Genomic DNA, 18,783 nt, shown 5'->3' with positions numbered 1-18,783 from the left:
TCACATACACTTTTTTTTTACTTGACTCTCAGAATAATCTTGTTAGCCCAGGCAAGAAATGTATTCTCTATTTTATACAACAGAGCTCACAGGTCCCACTCAGGAGCATCTAAACCAAGCAGCATCTAACCCACGTCTTTTGCTTCCAAATAGATAAGTGTGTGTGTGCTTCTCTTCTTCCAACATACTACCTTTGCTGAGAAGACTGATTTCGCTTGAATTTTTTTTTCCTAAAGGGCAGCCGACTTTTTGCGTTAGAAATGTGCCCTGCTTCATTTGCATTGTGGTAATACAAGTGTTTGTGTTGCACATGTATATAACACACGACTCAAAAATAATAAATTTACTTACAAAAATCCTTAGGTACATTTGTGTTAATGAAGTGTATATTATACAGTGCTATCTTAGTTCATGAACTGGATTCTTTCCACAATTCTAGTTGAAAACCGAGTTGGATGAGAACCAAATCAAATTCAATGGTTCATTGTTGACCTTATAGGGAAATTTTATTCAGTTCTCAACCAGTTTGATTTGCAGCCACAATCGTGGGGAGAATTGAATTCATGAACCATGGTAGCACTATATTTTCACATGGAGTTTCTAAGAAACATTGGGTTTTTTGTTTTGTTTTTAAGAAACATTGTTTTATATAATGTAAATAAAATTATCTAATTTAGTTCATTGCCCAAGTTTGAATTTTCTCATTAGGTGCTTACTTAGGATGTAAAATTCTATAATACATTTAGTAACTCAATGCTGTATATTTTCATGATGTATTGGAAATTCATTTATACTTTCTAAGTTTCCCTTCCTAGAAAGTTTGGTTTTCTGAATTAAAATGGCTAATACCTAGAAAATTTTCACACCATTTTTAAAATATACAGCTGCATTCTCTCAGCTGTGTTTTTCTATCCTCAAATTATGTCTCAAGCTGCTATTTTATAATTTTCTAAAAGCAAAATAAAATCAAATAAATATGCCACCATAAGTAGGTAGAGAAGTTTTGGTTGAAACGTGATTTTTTTTTCTTTTTTTAGAAATATGTAAATATTTCATTTAAAATAAAAATATTTTGTATGATAGACAAAAGAGCTACCTCCTCCAAAAATGGAAGTTACAGGCCCAATTTAGCTTTTTCCCTAGGAGAAAAATATTTAAATCAGTATCTTAGCGAATTTGGGCTATAAGTACTCCCACCACCATCAAGCCCAGAATCCTATGTTAGCAGGTTAGAAAGAGAAACTGCAAGGTGAACACAGTCTGCAGTCTGCATAGCACATGTGGAAGGCCACACTGACGTCTGAGCCTGAGCTCGTGTGACACCAGGCCACCTCCTGCTTTTGGAGTATGTGATAGTAGTAATCACTAATATTAATGGAGCACTTACAGGGTGCCAGACCTTTGCACTCACAGCAACCCTTGAAAGCAGATATTATTGTCCCCACTTTACAAGTGAAGAAATAACTGACAGACATGAATAGTTTCCACAGTTAGAATGAAAAGTAGAAATTTTTAGCTAGTGTGTGTCTTATTTTTCATCAACCTATTTAGAAAATTATGGCAATATTCCATACCTTCTAAAAACATTTTTATATGGGGATTACTGTTGGCATTTGTTACTATATATCATATATCTTTATCTAACTCCTAATTGGTCTTCCAACTTTTAATTTTACTTCCCTTATATATTCATCCTGCATATTGGAGTAGAATTAGCTTCAAAAACATGTCAGGTCCTACCACCCTGTTGTGACACTGTGGCTGATGTTAGTATTAAGCAAACCAAAAGGCCAACTTTCTACAGGATTGCAGAGCAGGGCTTTGAGCCCATTCATTTTTGGGCAGTGACAGCCTTGTCTGCCAGAGGTAATGCTTGTCACCAGGAGATGGTGACCAATGGGAAGAGACTAATGTTGCAAACAAACCGCTATAGAAAAAGAGCCGAGAGAGCCATTAAACAATGTCCATATTTACTGTTGATAAGAAAGATACAGAGTAAAACACAGCCACGTTTGTTCCTTTTTTTAAGAATCTTTTTGCTTTATGTCTTGTATTCTGAGTAACTATTTTGAAAATAACAATACAGTGTAATAACTATTATTATTATTATTTGGTTATGAAATTTTGTTTTATTTTCCCATAAAATTAAAAAATAATAAATACTTCTGAAAGGACTCCCTGAAACACCATCAGAGGAACTCTGATAGGAGATGAGGGTGGGAGGGCTACTTCCCATAACGCACCCTTTTAGCCCTTTGGAACATGTACACTGTTACACAAATGTTGGGGTGTTGCAGATGCCATGTATTTAAATAAAACAAATACAGAAATTAAAACCAACTTGTTAACTCTAGCTGGAAGCTGAATTTCATTATGTGGGGTATTTGGAAGTTAAAAGATTCTTAAAAGTTTACGAAGGAGAAGATTGCTGGGCTTGTTGGCATATTTCTCTAATCCCAGCACTCAGGAGTCTTAGGCAGGAGGATTGCCACCAGTTCAAAGCCAGCCTGGACTACATAATGAGTTCAAGTCCAGCTTGAACTACCAGCAAGACCCTGGCTCTAAAAACCAAAACAACACCAACAAAAAGCAGAAAATTACAATCATCATCTCTTAACTTCTGTATTACAGAATACTTTTTGGTGTGTTCTTTCAGTTGATTTTTATAGGAAGCTCATCTTCATTCTAAGATGAGGGAACTGAAGCTATAAGAACTTGTGATTGCCTAAAGTAACTTAGTTAATCAGATTTGACGTGCACTACCGTATATTTATATTTACTCAACACATCTGTCTTTCCTACTTGATTCTGAGCTCCTGACACTAGACTATAATCTAAGCCTTCTACTCCCAGTTCATTGTGAGTAGACAGTAATGGTGACGACTGAGTCAGATGTCAGGAGAATTCTGTCACCTTCCCCTTTTGTAGTTTTGGGGAACTAGGGAGAGGGATGACTCTTAAAGAAAATAGAAAACAATATTTTAAGAAGCTTCTGTAAGTGGAATCATTGGAAAATATACAAAAATAAAATTAGTTTTCCTCTGTTAATTTTCATATGAAGAGACAGATTTCGTAACCCATAGGCCTTTATCCCTAGGGTTAAATGTTGTGACACATTCCATTTTTATTGTTGTTAGTTTGTTTTTGCAATGCTGGGGATAGAACTCAGGACCTCATGCATGCTAGGCAAACATTTTACCTCTGAGCTACATGCCAAGCCCTCAGGTTGAAGTGGTTTTCAGATGCTAACTCCTTTTAAAGACTTTACACAAACTTTATTTTCTGCAAAATCCCAGTGATAAAATTGTCAAATGGCATGTTTTTTTTAATTTTAAAGTTAAAAAAGATTAACAAAACCATAACAAAGACAAAATCAAAACAACACAAAAACAACAAAAATGATACATGACTTCAAAACAAAAGGATAGGAATTAACAACAGTTGCTACATTACATATTGTTATCTTCGACGAAGTTGCTCAGTCCACCAACATAAGAATGTAAAATTAATCAAACAAAGACAGTAACAAATAAAAAAAAAAAACCCATTGGAAATGATGTACAGCTTCACCGTACAAGATGGTAGGGGTTCAACAATGGTTCTTGTACTGCATATTGTTGTTTTCAGATCAGTCATTCTGATTACCAGATTTAAGTGTGCAAAATGGATGCAGAAAAAAGAAAATGTTAAGCACTGAGTATTCCTTTCAATAAACCACAGACATCAGCAATACACCTATACCAGCTATCCTTGTATAGACATATAAATTTTGTTTTTCATTTTAAAGAGAAAAAAAAAACCCAAATAACAAAAACAAGTACATAAACAAAACAACATAGAGAACAATAAAGATCATACAGAATTTCAAAACAAGAGGATAGGATACTAACAATGGTTGTTTATTACATAATGTTATCTTCAAAATGGTTGCACATATAACCAGATATAGGCATGTGTAGTGGATTGATAACTGGTGGTCAACTTATAACCCCCAACTGAACTGAGTAAGGGTGATGCTGGGTTTGGGAGGCCCACCTGGGGATTGTTGCCAGCAGCATAAGAGGCAGAACTGGAGAAGAAGGAGGAGGCTGTTGGGATCTGAAAGGCTGTTTGGAGCTAAGAGAGGCTGTTTGGACATGGTAGAAGCTGTAAGGAGCTATTGGTTGTTTTGGAGGAGCTCATCATGCTGGCTTTCCTGATGAACATGGCTGTTTTCATCCTCAAAGGAGCTCTGGACCAGAGAATGGCTCTGGTTCACTTTGGGGGAGCTCTGGTCCTCACTTTGAGCATCGCTTCCTGGCTCTGGAGGGGAAGATGGTGTACTGCTGGCCTCCTGGAGAAGCTTGCTGAATTGGCTTCCCTGATGGGAAGTCAGCCATCTTGATCATCAGAGGAACTCAGGACCTCACTGTTGCTGAAGATGGCTGTGGTACCTTTCAAGGGAGCTCTGGTTCTTTTGAGCATCGCTTCCTGGCTCCAGTGCAGATCCTTCAGCCTGCTAGCACAGATCCTTCTTCCCACTGGCACAGACTTCCTAGATTCTACTGCTGACCTTTGGATCTTCACAGTGCAGATCTGCGAAATAGGCCTGCATGAGACATTGTCATGGGCTCTGGGCCTCCAGTTGGATACGTGGGAAGCATTGTTATGAGCTCTAGGTATTCAGCTAGACTCATGCAGGACATTTCCGTGGGATCCAGGCCCTCGGCTAGTTTCCTTGGTCTTGGTATGTGGACAGATTTCCTGTACTCTCTCATATATCATTCTTTAAGATTTATACATAATCTTATAGAATATATGTCCTGTATTATATTGTTTCACCTTGCACAAAAACCTCCAAACCAACACAGCATATAAGATTGATCAAACAATTACACATTAACAGTTCCTTTCAATAAACCAACAGGTATTAGTACTAAAATTATCCTAGCTATCCTGTGTATACATATACATATTTTTTTCCTTTCCTTCTTTCTTTTTCTTCTCCCCTCCTTCATCCCAGTTGCTCCTTCCTATTTGAGCAGTTTCTTTTCCCTTTCACAATATCTGTTATACCTTTCAGATTTTATTTACTCTTTCAGGTTCTTACAGTAGGGAGGAAACATGGTGTTTACATATGTGAAACTGATTTATTTCACTTATAAGTGTGGTCTCTAGTTGCATCCATTTACCTATTAAAAACCTCTAGTTGGGGCTGGGGATTTAGCTCAGCGGCAAAAGTGCCTGCCTGGCAAGCTCAAGGTCGTTGAGTTCAGTTCCCGGTATCAGAGAAAAAACAAAAACAAAAAACCTCTAGTTTATCTTTTTTATAGCTGAGTAGTACTCCATTGCATAAAAATACCACATCTTTTTTATCCATTCCTCAGTTAGTGGGCATTTGGGTTGTTTCCAAGATTTAGCTTTTACAAATTGTGCTGCTATAAACATGAGTGCACATATTTTACTGTGATATGATGTTTTCAGTTCTTTTGGAAAAAATACTCAGAAGGGGAATAGCTGGGTTGAATGGGACCTCTAATTCTAGTTTACTGAGGAGTCTCCAGACTGATTTCCACAGTGGTTACACCAGTCTACACTACCACCAGCAATGGAGAAGAATTCCTTTCCCCCCACAGCCCCTCCAGTATTTGCTGTTTGTTGATTTCCTGATGGTAGCCATTCTTTCTGGGGTGAGGTGGAATCTCAGTGTTGTTTTAAGTTGCATTTCTCAAATAACCATTTGATGTTGAACATGTTTTAATGTATTTATTTTCCATTTGTATTTCTTCATCTAAGAAGTGTGTATTCATCTCAGATGACCATTTTTGTACTGGGTCTCTGAATTTGGGGGGCCTGATTTTTTTTTTTTTTAATTCTTCATATGTTCTAGACAGGAGTCCTTTGTCTGAGGGACACTTGGCTAAAGTGTTTTTGTAATTCATGGATTTTCTTTTCACCCTATTGGTGATTTCTTTTGATGTGCAAAAACTTTTCAATAAGATAAGATCCTAGTTGTTGATTTTTTTTAAGTATTTCCCATGCAGTTTGGTTTTTTTTTCCAAATGACATATTTTTTAAAGGTCTGAATGAATAGTCATAAAATAAAGTAACTTGCTCAGGTTATAATTCACTTGAACAAACCTTAAGCCTGAAGAAGGTGTTCCAGAAATAAGGAAAGGAGGTAGAAAGGGTATCATCAGAGCTCTGGATCATTTTTTCACACAGATACCTGCATGGTTGAAGTGAAGTCAAATGTTAATAGGACCTGTGTTGCTGTCCTTGTCTAATGAACAACAACAAAAAGAAAACAATAATTGAGAAGAGAGACAGAGACAGACAGAGAGAGGGAAGAGATACACATTCACACACCATCTGTATAGAATTAAAACACTTCTTAAACAGAACTCTATCTGAAACTCCTGGGAATTTTAGAGTAAAGCTTAGATAAATATTTCATGTAACATTTTAAGATGCAGTCATTTATAGTAATTTTAGTGCCCTGATTTCTGTTTGTTTTCAGATTAGAAAAAGCAAATATTTTCTGTGATATTTATATCTGGGAGCTGCCAATTGAGCCCAACTTCATAAGGCTTATCTTTATAAATAAATTAAATAGCATAATAAGGAATGACTGCTTTTCTGTGTCTTTAAACAGAAGCAGTATTAAAAGACCTCTTTTCTTCTTGCTGAAAAGTAAGTCCTGGTCTTTGTAAACAGTGTACCATTTAGCTTCCCAAGTGTATGTGAACCTTGGCTCTAGGTGTTATCTCACATTGTGCTGCTACCTAAGACTTTTTGGAAGCTGCAGCCTTGGCTTCTCAGAAGCAGGTGACAGTCTACCTCTCACGGACCCAGCCAGAGCCTTCCCTTAATGACACAGGTACTTTCTGTAGCACAAGCTCATGGTTCTGTTTTTTCTTTCTCAAACTGTGCTCTGTTGGCGTGCTATTTTTATAACACCAGGTTCTTCTTAGATCTGTGCCTTGATTTCGGCACTGTATCATTCAGTGTACTCATACTGGTTTCAACTACTGATAATGGCTGTACCTGATATTATAGATCTGCATAAAAATGTATTTTCTTTATCCATTTAAAATATCAGTTTGCCAAGCACTTACTGTATGTGCTAAGCACACTACTTGTGTATACAAGGCATTTAATGTCCCTTCATTCAAAAAAAAAAAAAAAAAAAAGGCTTGGAATTTACTGCCTCCCACACACCCTGAAAGACCTGTAGGATGCAACAGAGATCACAAGTGCCATGCTCACCCTCACAGATCATGTGGTTTAGTGGGGAGATGATAAGTGAATCAAAAACTAGCCATAGCAAAATGCTTGTAGGTTATGGAGAGTGATATGAAGACAGGTGAGTGAGAAACAGCAAGGGCTGGCAGATTTCCGTTGAGTGGTCAGAGAAAACTGATCTCAAGGATGAGAAAGATCCACCAATATAGAGAGTACGTGAGAAAGAAGGAACAGAAAAGAGTGAAGCTTTTTTTGCAGGAAAAAGCTTGATGCTCCCTTCTAGGAACTACCAGAAGGCCAGTGGACATTTTTTGGAATAGAAGAGGGAAAAAAAACAGTAGGCAAGAGCCCGGTGGGGAGGGAGAGAAAATGAAACTGCCAGACCATGTAAGATCTCCTAGGATAGTACACATTTGCATTTGAGTCCCAGCACAATGGGAAGCTTTGAAGGGCTTTATGCAACTGGAGATTTGCTGTAATTTCTTCTTTTTTATTCCTGAAAGATAATTCTGACAGATTTTGGAAAATGAACCAAAAGGCAGTGGCAGAGGTGGAGGGACAGTGCTGAGAGATCCCTTAACACATTCTGGCCTTCTTGAGCCACATGCATGACTGTCCCATCGGGTGGCTTGTGCCACTAGTGGTACAAACAGATTTAATCACTTTTATTGGTCTTTTTCTTAATAAAATAAATATAAAGCCACCTGCTGGAGCAGTCATGCATATACTATTGGTTTAAGCCCCCTGGCAATGAGACATATGAGTTACAGCCCCATTATGAACATGTTAAATAACTGCAGTATGGGCAAGAAAAGAACATGCTGAGATTAGGCTTCCCAGAAGTGTAAATGAAGAGAGGAGCAGCTCAAGGTGCATTTCAGAAATAGGGTCTGCAGGATGTGCAGACCAATCACTGGCACATGGAGGAAGGAAGAGTTTTTCACAAGAGAACGGGGGTGACCAGCAGTGCTATATACAGAGTGGGGAAGCTGACTGGCACAGCAAGTTGGAGAAGGAAGAGGTCAGGCTCTAATATGGAGGGGTGGTGTATATATGGGACCCTCCAATAGGTCCATAAGTACCTGGGAGGTAGTGAATCAGTTCCTCGTGGGTTGACAAAAGATTCAGGAATCTAGATGAACAGCTCTTGCCTTAGGAAGTCAAAGGGAAGAATGTTCCTTTGTACAGCTCTGTGCAGCAAAAATTGAATGCTATTGGTGTGAGAAGGGTGGCATATGTTAGGAGCCAGAGACCTGGCGAGAATGGAGGCTTCCCAGGTGTTACTGTTGCTTTTTTATAGGGGCCTTTTCTACAAGAATAAATGAATGTAATTTGCCTTTCTGCCCCCTTTCCTTTCTCTAGGTGAAGTTCATTTACTGGGTACCCAAGGACTCTTGAGAGTTTATGATAAGGACTATGGTGTCCCTGTGGCACCCTCCTAGATCCCTGTCTGGGTTTGAAATGTCTTTGGATATTTTCTTAGGGGAATCTCATAATACCACTCCTCTTCCTATCCACCTTCCACATAATCCTGTCTTTGTGTACAGAGGTTATGAATCACCCATATTCACATGTTTTCATTTATCTTCCACTTAGGTTTTATGGCAGGCACACAAAGAAATCCTCAGATGTCTCAGTATGGGCCTCAGCAGACAGGACCATCTATGTCGCCTCATCCTTCTCCTGGGGGCCAGATGCATCCTGGAATGAGTAGCTTTCAGCAGAGTAACTCAAGTGGGACCTACGGTCCACAGATGAGCCAGTATGGACCACAAGGTAAAAATAAATGTTCTCCAAAATGCATTGGCAGTGGGTGGAGGACATTGTGCTAATTTGCTAGTCCTTCAAAGGTTTCCTATTAATAGAAATGCATTTTAAGCTTCTCGTATTTGTTACCTAGTAGAGTAGGAGAGTAATGCAAATCCCATAGTTCTTTAGATACCCATAGTGAGGAAGAGAATCATTATAGCCACTGTTCCTTAAGTACTTGTGCATCACACACTGGGAAGCACTTCTTGTGTGAGTGAACTCATCTCTACAATGTAGTTCCGGATGTTTGTAGACAAAAATCACAGGCCTTGTCCTCAGATTTGTAATTTAAAACTTGGAATTTATTGTATGGGATTTGAATTTCAGCCTTCCTTCTCAGTAACTTCCATTAGGATGTGAGCTGCTGGTTCAGCAGGGTGTCACCCTGTGCAATATCAGGTAAACAGCCATTGTCACTGCCCCAGTCACCATTGTCCCACTCTTAGAAAATAGGACAGAATCTGACACAGATGTATGCTTCTCCAACAGGAAGAGGAAGGAAGAGTGAGAAAATAACTGGAGCCTTGCCCCAAATACCCTGTTTATATCCTGCTTTCATAGAAGCCACTGTAGGTTTTGTCAAATACACATAGAATCTTTTCAGCAAGGTTTTTGACCTGATACATATTTTATTTTTTTAAGTCATTTTTAGCAGTATGTCATTGAATTTAGCACCTTCTTTGTATTTTGTTTACTTAAATCAGATATTAGTGGATAATTTCGAGAGCATAAGGTAACCTGCCACAATTCCTACAATTTACTTATTTCTGATAATCGCAGGAACATGCCAAGTGGAGATTGAGTACCCAAGAAGAAAATATCTTTAATGCTCACGACCTCTGCACCAGAGGTGGGCCAGCCCCTGGAATACCTTGCATCTCCCAGAGGGGCTTGCTTCTCTAACTCAGAGCCCGGCCAGCCTTTGATGAGCGGCCTTTGAAGCCCAGCGAGTATCCACGAACACCCCAGCACCCCTGTGGCTTTTCCCTCAGCATCTCTCAGAAACTTGTCTTTCTTGTATAGCACTTTACAGTTTGGAAAGTGAATAAGTAGTGTATTAGCAACGGAAGTAGCTAGGGAAACTCAATATCCAAAATATAACTGGGTTCAGTGGTGCACACCTGTAATCAGCACACTGAGGGAGAATGAGGCAGAAGGATCAAAAGTTTGAGTCTTACCTGGGCAATTTAGTGAGACCCTGTCTAAAAATAAAAAAACTGAGGATGTAACCCAGAAGTAGAGTCCTCCTGGGTTCAATTCCAGTATCCCAAAAAGGAAGAAGTGGGGGTGGGATATCCAAAGCAAAACCCTTTCTGTCAGGTCCCTTCATGCCTGTGTCCATATGTCAGAGTAGATAGATTTCTGTGTTTCGTGTGATTTTCATTATACCATATCATAAATAGTTTTTCATATTATTAAGTCGAGCAACCCTTAGGAATTTAGTCCCAATGGACAGTAGTGGTCCACATGTACCTGTTAACCCCAGGTAATTGTGATACATAGCAGTTTGTTGCTGAGCTGAGGCAAGACTATGAGTCATTCCCCAGTGGCAGCCCACAACCACCCTCACTGGGCATGGCAGGCCTTTTCAAAACCAGGATTTGTTATCTATGCTGGAAAGAAGGAAACTATAGAGACTAAAAAAGCAGATTATGAATTATAGTTAGCACAGAAAATATGGGCTTGGTCAGAATGTAATTGCAGACAAGATTAGAGCTCTTTTCTAAGAATTTGAGCTCCTGAAGGTTTAGAAATCAATTTAAGGAAGATAAAGAAAAAACAAAGAATATTTAATTTGGACTTGTGTGAAGCTAATTATTAAAACCATAGGCACTCCAGAAGTAGAGTTCTTTTGGCACACTCACTGACCAAGCATGCTGTTGTGACAGTGGGCTATTAATGCTATCAGTCTGGATCAGGGTACTTGTTTACAACAGCGCGGAAAGATACAGCACATGGACACAAAGGTCTGCAAACTGTCTGTTCCTAGAGTTGGTAGTTCTGTCATTTATTCAAATGTTTGTTTAAAAACAAATTACCTATTGAATCACATTTCACAAATCTGTAAGAAGGTCCCTAGGTGACCTTCAGGAGGCTTCCTGAGACAGTAGTCAAGTGAGGAAGATAGAGACTGTTCCTTTTCTTCCTGCAGGGCCTCCTTCCCCACTGCAGTTGAAAGTCTGTGTATACCTGTGGGGGTGGGGGAGAGCAGGGCAGCCCTGCACCCTGGAGCTCCTGCAGGATGTGATATTAGCAACTTCAACTCATACAATCCTTTGTTGCTCACCTTAAAGACTTCCCTTTTTTATACTAAAGTACAATACAGAAGTTACTGACTTAAAAAGTTTTTCCCCACAGCAACTACATGATAAAAAATCTGGATGAAAAAACTGAGCCTTAATGACAAATAGCTTTCTAAAGGCCATGTACACAGAACCATTTGTGCCATGCCATCAGATTTTACCACCTGGTTTTGCTCATGTGTCCTGGAGTCTGTGTCCAATAATTACCCTGGTGATCATTTTTCTAAAGATCCACTGCTTCTCCCAGGAGAGGCAGGGACACACACACAGCACCCTTACCCACTCACACTTGAACCATCACTACTTTTTAGAATTGTTACTGCTTCATTTTTCTTCATCATTCTCATCACCTGAGGATCTTATCTGTATTTATTTTTCTGTCTCTGCCACCAGAATGTAGGCACTCTCTGTTCCTGTTCACTGCTGAATACCAGCCATTTAATACAGAGCCTGGCTTATAAGAAGTTCTTAGTAAGGATTTCTTAAGTGAATGAATTTTGCTAAGACTGAGAGGGGTCCTGAGACTCTGGCATACCTCCTGGCCCCTGCCTGGATGCTTAGTCGGTTGACATTCAGTGCCTACAAGTAATTTACAATACATGGTGTCTCTTCTGTGGGAAGTGAAACTAAGGCTAATTTTTGTCAGTTTCTGTGCTTGTATATTTTCTGGCTTGAGCTTGAATTACCTAGTAATCAAATTTTAGAGGAGTTAATTGTTGAAACACATATTCAAAAAACTACCAAAAGTGAAACAGTGAAGTGATACCATAAGGTAAGATAATAGTTCTGTCCTTGTCTTTTACAAACTTCATGTAATAGTGTTATCATTTCTATAGTTTAAACAACATTTTAAATCATGGAAATGTAGGAAAAATATAATACCTTGTGTATTGGTTCAAAAAACAAATTATTTATTACCACAAATAGTAGGATTTAGTATAACTTGGGCTAAGTCAGCTTTCATTTTAAAACTGTTTGTAGTCTTCTTAAGTATATGATCAATTTCCCTCACTAAAAGAGTAGGATTGTATGACAGTTATGAGTACAAACAGTCAGAAAGTTTTAAAATAGAACTTTTTGTTTGCACATCATAGAGTCTTAAGTACAGTAACCAGCAAATAAAATTAATAAAAATAATTAGCTGTCATTAGGGAAGTGAAAATTAAAGCCACAGTTATTTCTATTTCATGCCTATTAGAATGGCTAAATGTTTTACTGTTTGACAATATCAAGTGCTGATAATTAGAACTCTCACCCAACATTTGGTAGCAGTGTACACAAAAATAGCACAGCCATAGTTTGCCAGTTTATTATAACACAGACATACACTTACCATCCAGTCCCTCAGCCTCAACAGTAGTTTTATACACAGACTTGTCACAAATGTGGTTAGCAGCTCAGAAACTGAAAAGTGTCCACAGGATGGAATACTCCTAATCAATAAGAGGGAAACTGCTAATACATTGAAAATGCCCATGAGTTCTGAAGTATGATGCTAAATGAAAGAAGCCAGATGCCAAAGGCTGTCCAGTGAGATGATTTACACAGTATTTCAGAAAAGGAAAACCACAGTAGGAAGAACTCGATCAGTGGTTTACAAAGCCTGGGTATGAACATATGATTGACTACAGAAAGGCAAGAGGGAACTTTTTGTCATGGTAGAAATATCAGGAATCATGTTTGTGCTAGTGCTTTGCTTTAATTGCATATGTTATTGAATGAAAATTATATTAATAAATGTGACTTTGTGTAATGGACTGCTATAAAAATGGTAAATATTGTTGGCTGAAAAATAGTGCATGTTTAGCCCTAATTCATAAATACACTTATAGTATATAACTGCACTTTTTTCCACCTAGGGTTGACTGTCTAGTTTATGAAGCATGCCTTTTATATCTTCCTCAGTAGAGATGAATAATGCAGAACCTTGCTTACAGTAATCATCCGTAATTGTTGAATGGTTGAACCTGGGAAGGAAAATTTCTTGTGTGAGTGGAAAACTCAGTAGTTTAATGAAAGCAGTAAGCTTGGAGCATTGATTATGACTACCAAATTTGAACGTTCTAGAGTCAAATGCAAAATTATTTGCAATTCTCCTAAAATAATGGTAGCAACTTGAATAGTCTAGCTACTGCTTCCTCTATCTAGTGCTTGAATATAACTCCTGGTGGGTTGAAATCTGAATTCATTTGGTGACCAATTTTCCAAAGCTGGTGTGCCAAGATGAACCCACTTGAAAACTGTGGGCTCTAGGACTTGGCTAGAAGACCAGTCCAGCTGAGGTGGGCTGGCCCAGCATCTGCTGCCTTCATTGTGCTTAATGCTGCATCCATCTGTTTTCTGTCAAAGCCAGTGCCAACAAATTACTAATCTATTAGCGAAACATGGAAAAAAGATTGTACTTCTCATTCCTGGCTTTTCCTCTTCCTTTGCTTGGCTTACATATTTAGTTTCTATTTATTTTGGGGAGAAAGATATGCTATTGGTTATGTGTATGGGTGGGGGCGGTGAATTATATTTTTCCCCATCCATATGTATTTAAAAGATGGTGGGGAAAGATTATGTTGTTGTTCTGCTGGTGGATGAGGACGAGGGCAGCTGTCATTCATTAGTCTGTGCTGCCTGGCACTGCACTCATCACCTTACCTGCTCCCCATTAACAATGCCACATTCCAGATGAAAGTACCACTGTGCAGAGAGGTTAAATAATTTGCGAAGGTCATGTGCCAGAAAGTATCAGAACCAGTGCTCAGATCCTAGTTCTAAAGTCTGTGCTTCTTCCCTTGCTACCTCGGTAGCTATTTGGAGCCTTTAAAGTGTGTTTTTATCCAGGCTGTAAGTTTAGTGATGAATGTCTTAAAAGTTCAAGGAAAAGAAAAGGGGATTTTGTACTTCTTCTCCCAATAGAAGCCTCTATAATTAGAACACCTCCCAAATGTGTGCTTTTGTGTCGACTCGATTGGAGGAAAGTAGCTGTGAGCCCGGTGCTAAGTGTGCTCCTCAAAGTGCACACGCAGGACTTGTGGGGGCAGTGGTTGTGCTCCACACTGGGTCTGGTGGTCAGAGTGCATTTTGCTAGGAAATAGAGGCTGTCTGCCCAACAAGCTCAGCTGTGGAAAACAGCTCTGAGCTTCTTAGTCCATGTTAGGAATGAAAGCTGGGAGTGGGGTGCAGAGTTACCGGCTTCTTAGTGACTCTTTTCTCCATCTTTACTAAAATATAGCACTTAGCAGCCATTGAGACCCAAGATTTGAGAACTCAAGGGAACAGCACTGTAAGCAGAGCTCACCAAGATCATACCTTCTTTCTCGAATAAAACCACAGTAGGAGTATAGTCTATAGTAGCTATGTCCATATGCTTGTTTTCTAAAACAAGAGTAAAGTGTTACTTCATTTCCTTCAAAAGGAAAGAGAGCACTATGTTTTTACTTCTTACCAAATAAATCACTTATCAAGCTTTGGGGACAGTAGAAAGTAGCCCCTAAGTAATAGCATGAGTATGTATATTAATTACTTATACATTCTAGCTATGAACCAGTATATTCATTTTAACAAAAGCAAAAGGTAAAGAGGAACACTGTATTTCACTAACCTTATAGAGTAATCTGGAAGTGAGGTACTCAGAACAGGGAGAAAAGTGAGTCCAAGTTTCTGCTCAAAGAGAAGAGCTTGGCAAAAGGCTTTTCCACTGGGGTGGTATGGGGCAGACAGCCCATTGACTTGCATGCATCCCACAGGTTGGATGACTTAGAAGCACCTTAAAAACTTTCTGTGAGGAACTTAGAAATTAATGAACATGTTCAATTATTTGTAACCAATTAATTGAAATCAGTGTAAGCTTATTTCTGAATAGCCTGGCTATGAAAAGCAGTTTGTTTTCACAAAACAACAAGTGCAGTATGAGGAGCTGCCTCCAGCCTGACTCCTATGTAGTTTGGACCCTAAAGTACTTACTGCCCTTCTCCGCTCCTGTCCCCTATTCCCAGCATCTCCCTCTATTTCTAACTCCCTAGGTCTGCTGTTACCTCCCTTGGAGAATCTTCCTCATCTTTTCTTCAGCCTCCAAATGGTGCCAGTTTTAAAGACACTGCTGGCTTGAGCAAGGTCCACTTTCTGTTGCTAGTATAGCAGTTTATTAGCACATCTCCAAATTGGTCCACATCAGAGGTCAGCTAATCATGGCCCACTTTGGCCTGCTACCTGTTACTGTAAATAACCTTTTGTTGGAACCCTCATATGTGGCTATTGTCAGGCTACAGTGGGAGAACCTAAAAGTTGTGATCGACCATTTGGCCCACAAAGCCCAAAACATTTACTGTGTGGCCCTTGGCAGAAAAGTTTCTTAACATGAACAATGCCCAACACATCATCAGGAAGAAAAAAGAAATGCTTCTCATATGATACACATAAAAAGAACAGACACTTGATAAGTTGAAAAGCCTGTTGAATTTCTTGTGGACTTGTAGGCAGTACTGCTTTATGTGTGTGAATTTAAGAAAAATTTATTTCAAAATTTATGATAATATTATTACCTAAGTATGCTATTTCTTAGCCATAAGAGAGGCAAACATATCAGAGTGTGGTGTTCTTAGAGTTTGAGTGGCACTCACCTGCCTGAATCAGATCTGCACTCCTCTAGTTATTCACCGTGTGACCTGGGAACAAATACTTAACCATCCCTGTGCCTTAGATCCTCTCCTCCAACAGGAGCATTATAATAGTTTGTCCTCTTAGGCTGTGTATAAGGAATTCATGTGTCATATAGAGAACTTGCAATCAAGCCTCACACATAGTAAATATTAAGTATTTGCTTTTATTATTGTTGTTAATTCAATTCTTACTGCTAGAATCCTTGAGATGCTCCACCTTATTTTCTGGATAAATCTCAAACTTAGAAACCTGGTTCTCACGGGCTTCCTGGCAGTAGCCTCTTCCCCCTGATACCCCACGGCTTCAGGAAGCTCCTCAGTGACTATCTTGAACATTCTCTTGCCCCTGTACAGCATTCATGTTCACTAATTTGTGGATGTTCTTCCTTCCTCTGCCCTGTCCTCCTCTAGCAATAGACCCCACCACTTCATATTCATGTTCAGGATACTTACCTACACATACCACTTGGTCCTGACTGTTCTTCAAGTGCACAACAGAGAGAATTGCCTTTGTTTTCACAGGAAAGACTATGAAAGCAAGCAAGAGGAAAACAGGTTACCTAAGGGCCTGCTGTAGCCCCTCAGCTTCAAAGCCTGACCACCTATTCCAGAACTGCTTGTTCAAAGAAATATCAACTCACAGCTCCACAGAGGGTTCCTGGGCCCCAGTCCCAGCCAGACCTGCTCTTGGCTTGGTCTTTGTGCTTTTAGTTTTGTATTTTTTCATCTTTACCCCTCCTACTCCAGCACACACACACACGAGTACACACATGCATGTGCATATATGCGTACTGATTGTAAGCTTCCAAAGCACAGGAATCTGGGTGTGTTAACTTATATCTGCCTTACACCTAGAACAGTTGCTGGCATACGATAAGTGTGTAGTTGTGTTAGGTAGATGAGGAGAGTCTTCCTAGAAGGAGAAAGATATGACTAAAAAGAGTGTAATATATATTCTACAAGCACTAGTCTTTTGACTTTTTTTAAAATTTCAGTAGTCATTTTTTGAAAGCAACATGATTTATCGGTTAGATACATGGGTTCCAGAGTCAATTTGCTTGAACTTCAATCTAATCTACTAACTCTTAACTTTCCTCACTTGTAAATTGTGTTTTCTGTATTTCATATGGTTATTGGGATAAATGAATTCATCAAGGCAAAGCACTTAGCGAGGTGTCTAGAACACACTGAGGCTCAACAGTTAATATCTCCTGCTAGTTCTATCATGTTTGCTTTTACTTGAATTGAATTTATATACATGCAGTCAGAATATGAGATGTATAGGAAAAAAGGAGGAAACAACTACAGAAATTGTTCGCACTATGCAGGTGCCATTCTCTTCCCTGTGTGTGCACCCCCTATGGACAAGGGTTGGAGGTTAGTCGTGACTTCTCATTTAAGCCTCTACCCGTTTGTTTACCCTCATGCCACCATTTTCCTGAGCCCAGGGTCAAACTAGTTTTTGGAATCTAAGATAAGCACTAAACACATCAGCCACTTTATCTGGGGCTCAAGCAAAATTTTAAAAAGGTAGTTCTGACACTGGAGAAAAATGATATTGGACTAATGTCAGGAGGCTTACACAACACTCTCCTCTGGGGTCTTGAAGGATAATTTTGGTCTTAAATACATGTGCACTGCTCTAACAGGAGGAGGGAGTGAAGTGGTAGGCCTGTCTCACATTAGACTGGGAGTTACGATTGTAATTCACGATTTTAATTCAAACGTAATGTAAGGTGTTGAACATATTAAAGCATCAGTTCTAATATCCCACTGTCAAAGTAGCCTGCCTTGCCCCTCCCCATTTCAGGGGTTCATGTGTACTCTTTTGTCTTTGGGTTCTCCCTCTTGGACGTTAGGAATGTATGCAGAGAGCATTTGTAGAGATGTTAGCCTCATCCACACTAACAGGAAGGGCTAGTAGGTCATGACTAATACTGAGTGGTGAACACATTATTAGACAAAAAGTATTTCCTATGAATGTTTTCACAAATTTGAAGATTAAATAGAAGGTCTTAATTTGTGTTTGCTTTTTGTTTAGGTAACTACTCCAGACCCCCAACATATAGTGGGGTGCCCAGTGCAAGCTACAGCGGCCCAGGGCCTGGGATGGGTATCAATGCCAACAACCAGATGCATGGACAAGGGCCAAGCCAGCCATGTGGTGCTATGCCCCTGGGACGAATGCCGTCAGCTGGGATGCAGAACAGACCATTTCCTGGAAACATGAGCAGCGTGACCCCCAGTTCTCCTGGCATATCTCAGCAGGGTGGGCCAGGCATGGGGCCACCGATGCCCACTGTGAACCGTAAGGCACAGGAGGCTGCTGCAGCCGTGATGCAGGCTGCTGCAAACTCAGCACAAAGCAGGTATGCCACTCAGGATAATGCTGGGCTGATGTTCTGTGTGTTGATATGTGACCACATAAGGACTAGGCACTGCCTCATTTCCCTCGAGTGCATAAAAATACCCAAATATACTTTTGCTTGGCTGTTGGTTTTTGGTTTGGTTTGGTTTGGTTCTTGTTTTGTATTTTGCATTAAATATATTCTGTAATGTAAAGGTTAGAGAAGTATGTACGTAAGTGACAACATGTTTTACGATCCATGGAGGAAGGAATCTGAGAAGTGGGCATATCATTTTTGTTGGAGGGCCTTGAAATGTCTATGGATACTCATTGCAACCAGCAAAATAGATCTTGTGTAGGAAAGTGTCTATGGTTCCATTTTAAGACATGAGTTTGAAGCAGGAAACACTAAAGCCAAAAGTTATTTAAAGTCTGAAATACTGAAAAAGAC

General features: G+C 39.4%; 1 protein-coding gene across 1 annotated transcript in view; it reads left to right on the top strand.

Annotated features, from left to right (window-relative positions):
• Arid1b (AT rich interactive domain 1B (SWI1-like)) overlaps positions 1-18,783 on the top strand; it is a gene marked incomplete at its 5' end in the record, with an annotated part of 413,582 nt that overhangs the window by 336,783 nt on the left and 58,016 nt on the right. Inside the window, 2 exon segments of the mRNA XM_013517332.1 lie at positions 8,821-9,000; positions 18,027-18,354. Of these exon segments, the coding sequence (XP_013372786.1) occupies positions 8,821-9,000; positions 18,027-18,354 (508 nt within the window).

This window comes from Chinchilla lanigera, unplaced genomic scaffold, assembly GCF_000276665.1.
Source record: "Chinchilla lanigera isolate Chin_1 unplaced genomic scaffold, ChiLan1.0 scaffold00038, whole genome shotgun sequence".
NCBI lineage: Eukaryota > Metazoa > Chordata > Mammalia > Rodentia > Chinchillidae > Chinchilla > Chinchilla lanigera.
Note: the sequence above shows the minus strand (reverse complement) of the source record. Positions and strands in the feature narration are given on the sequence as shown.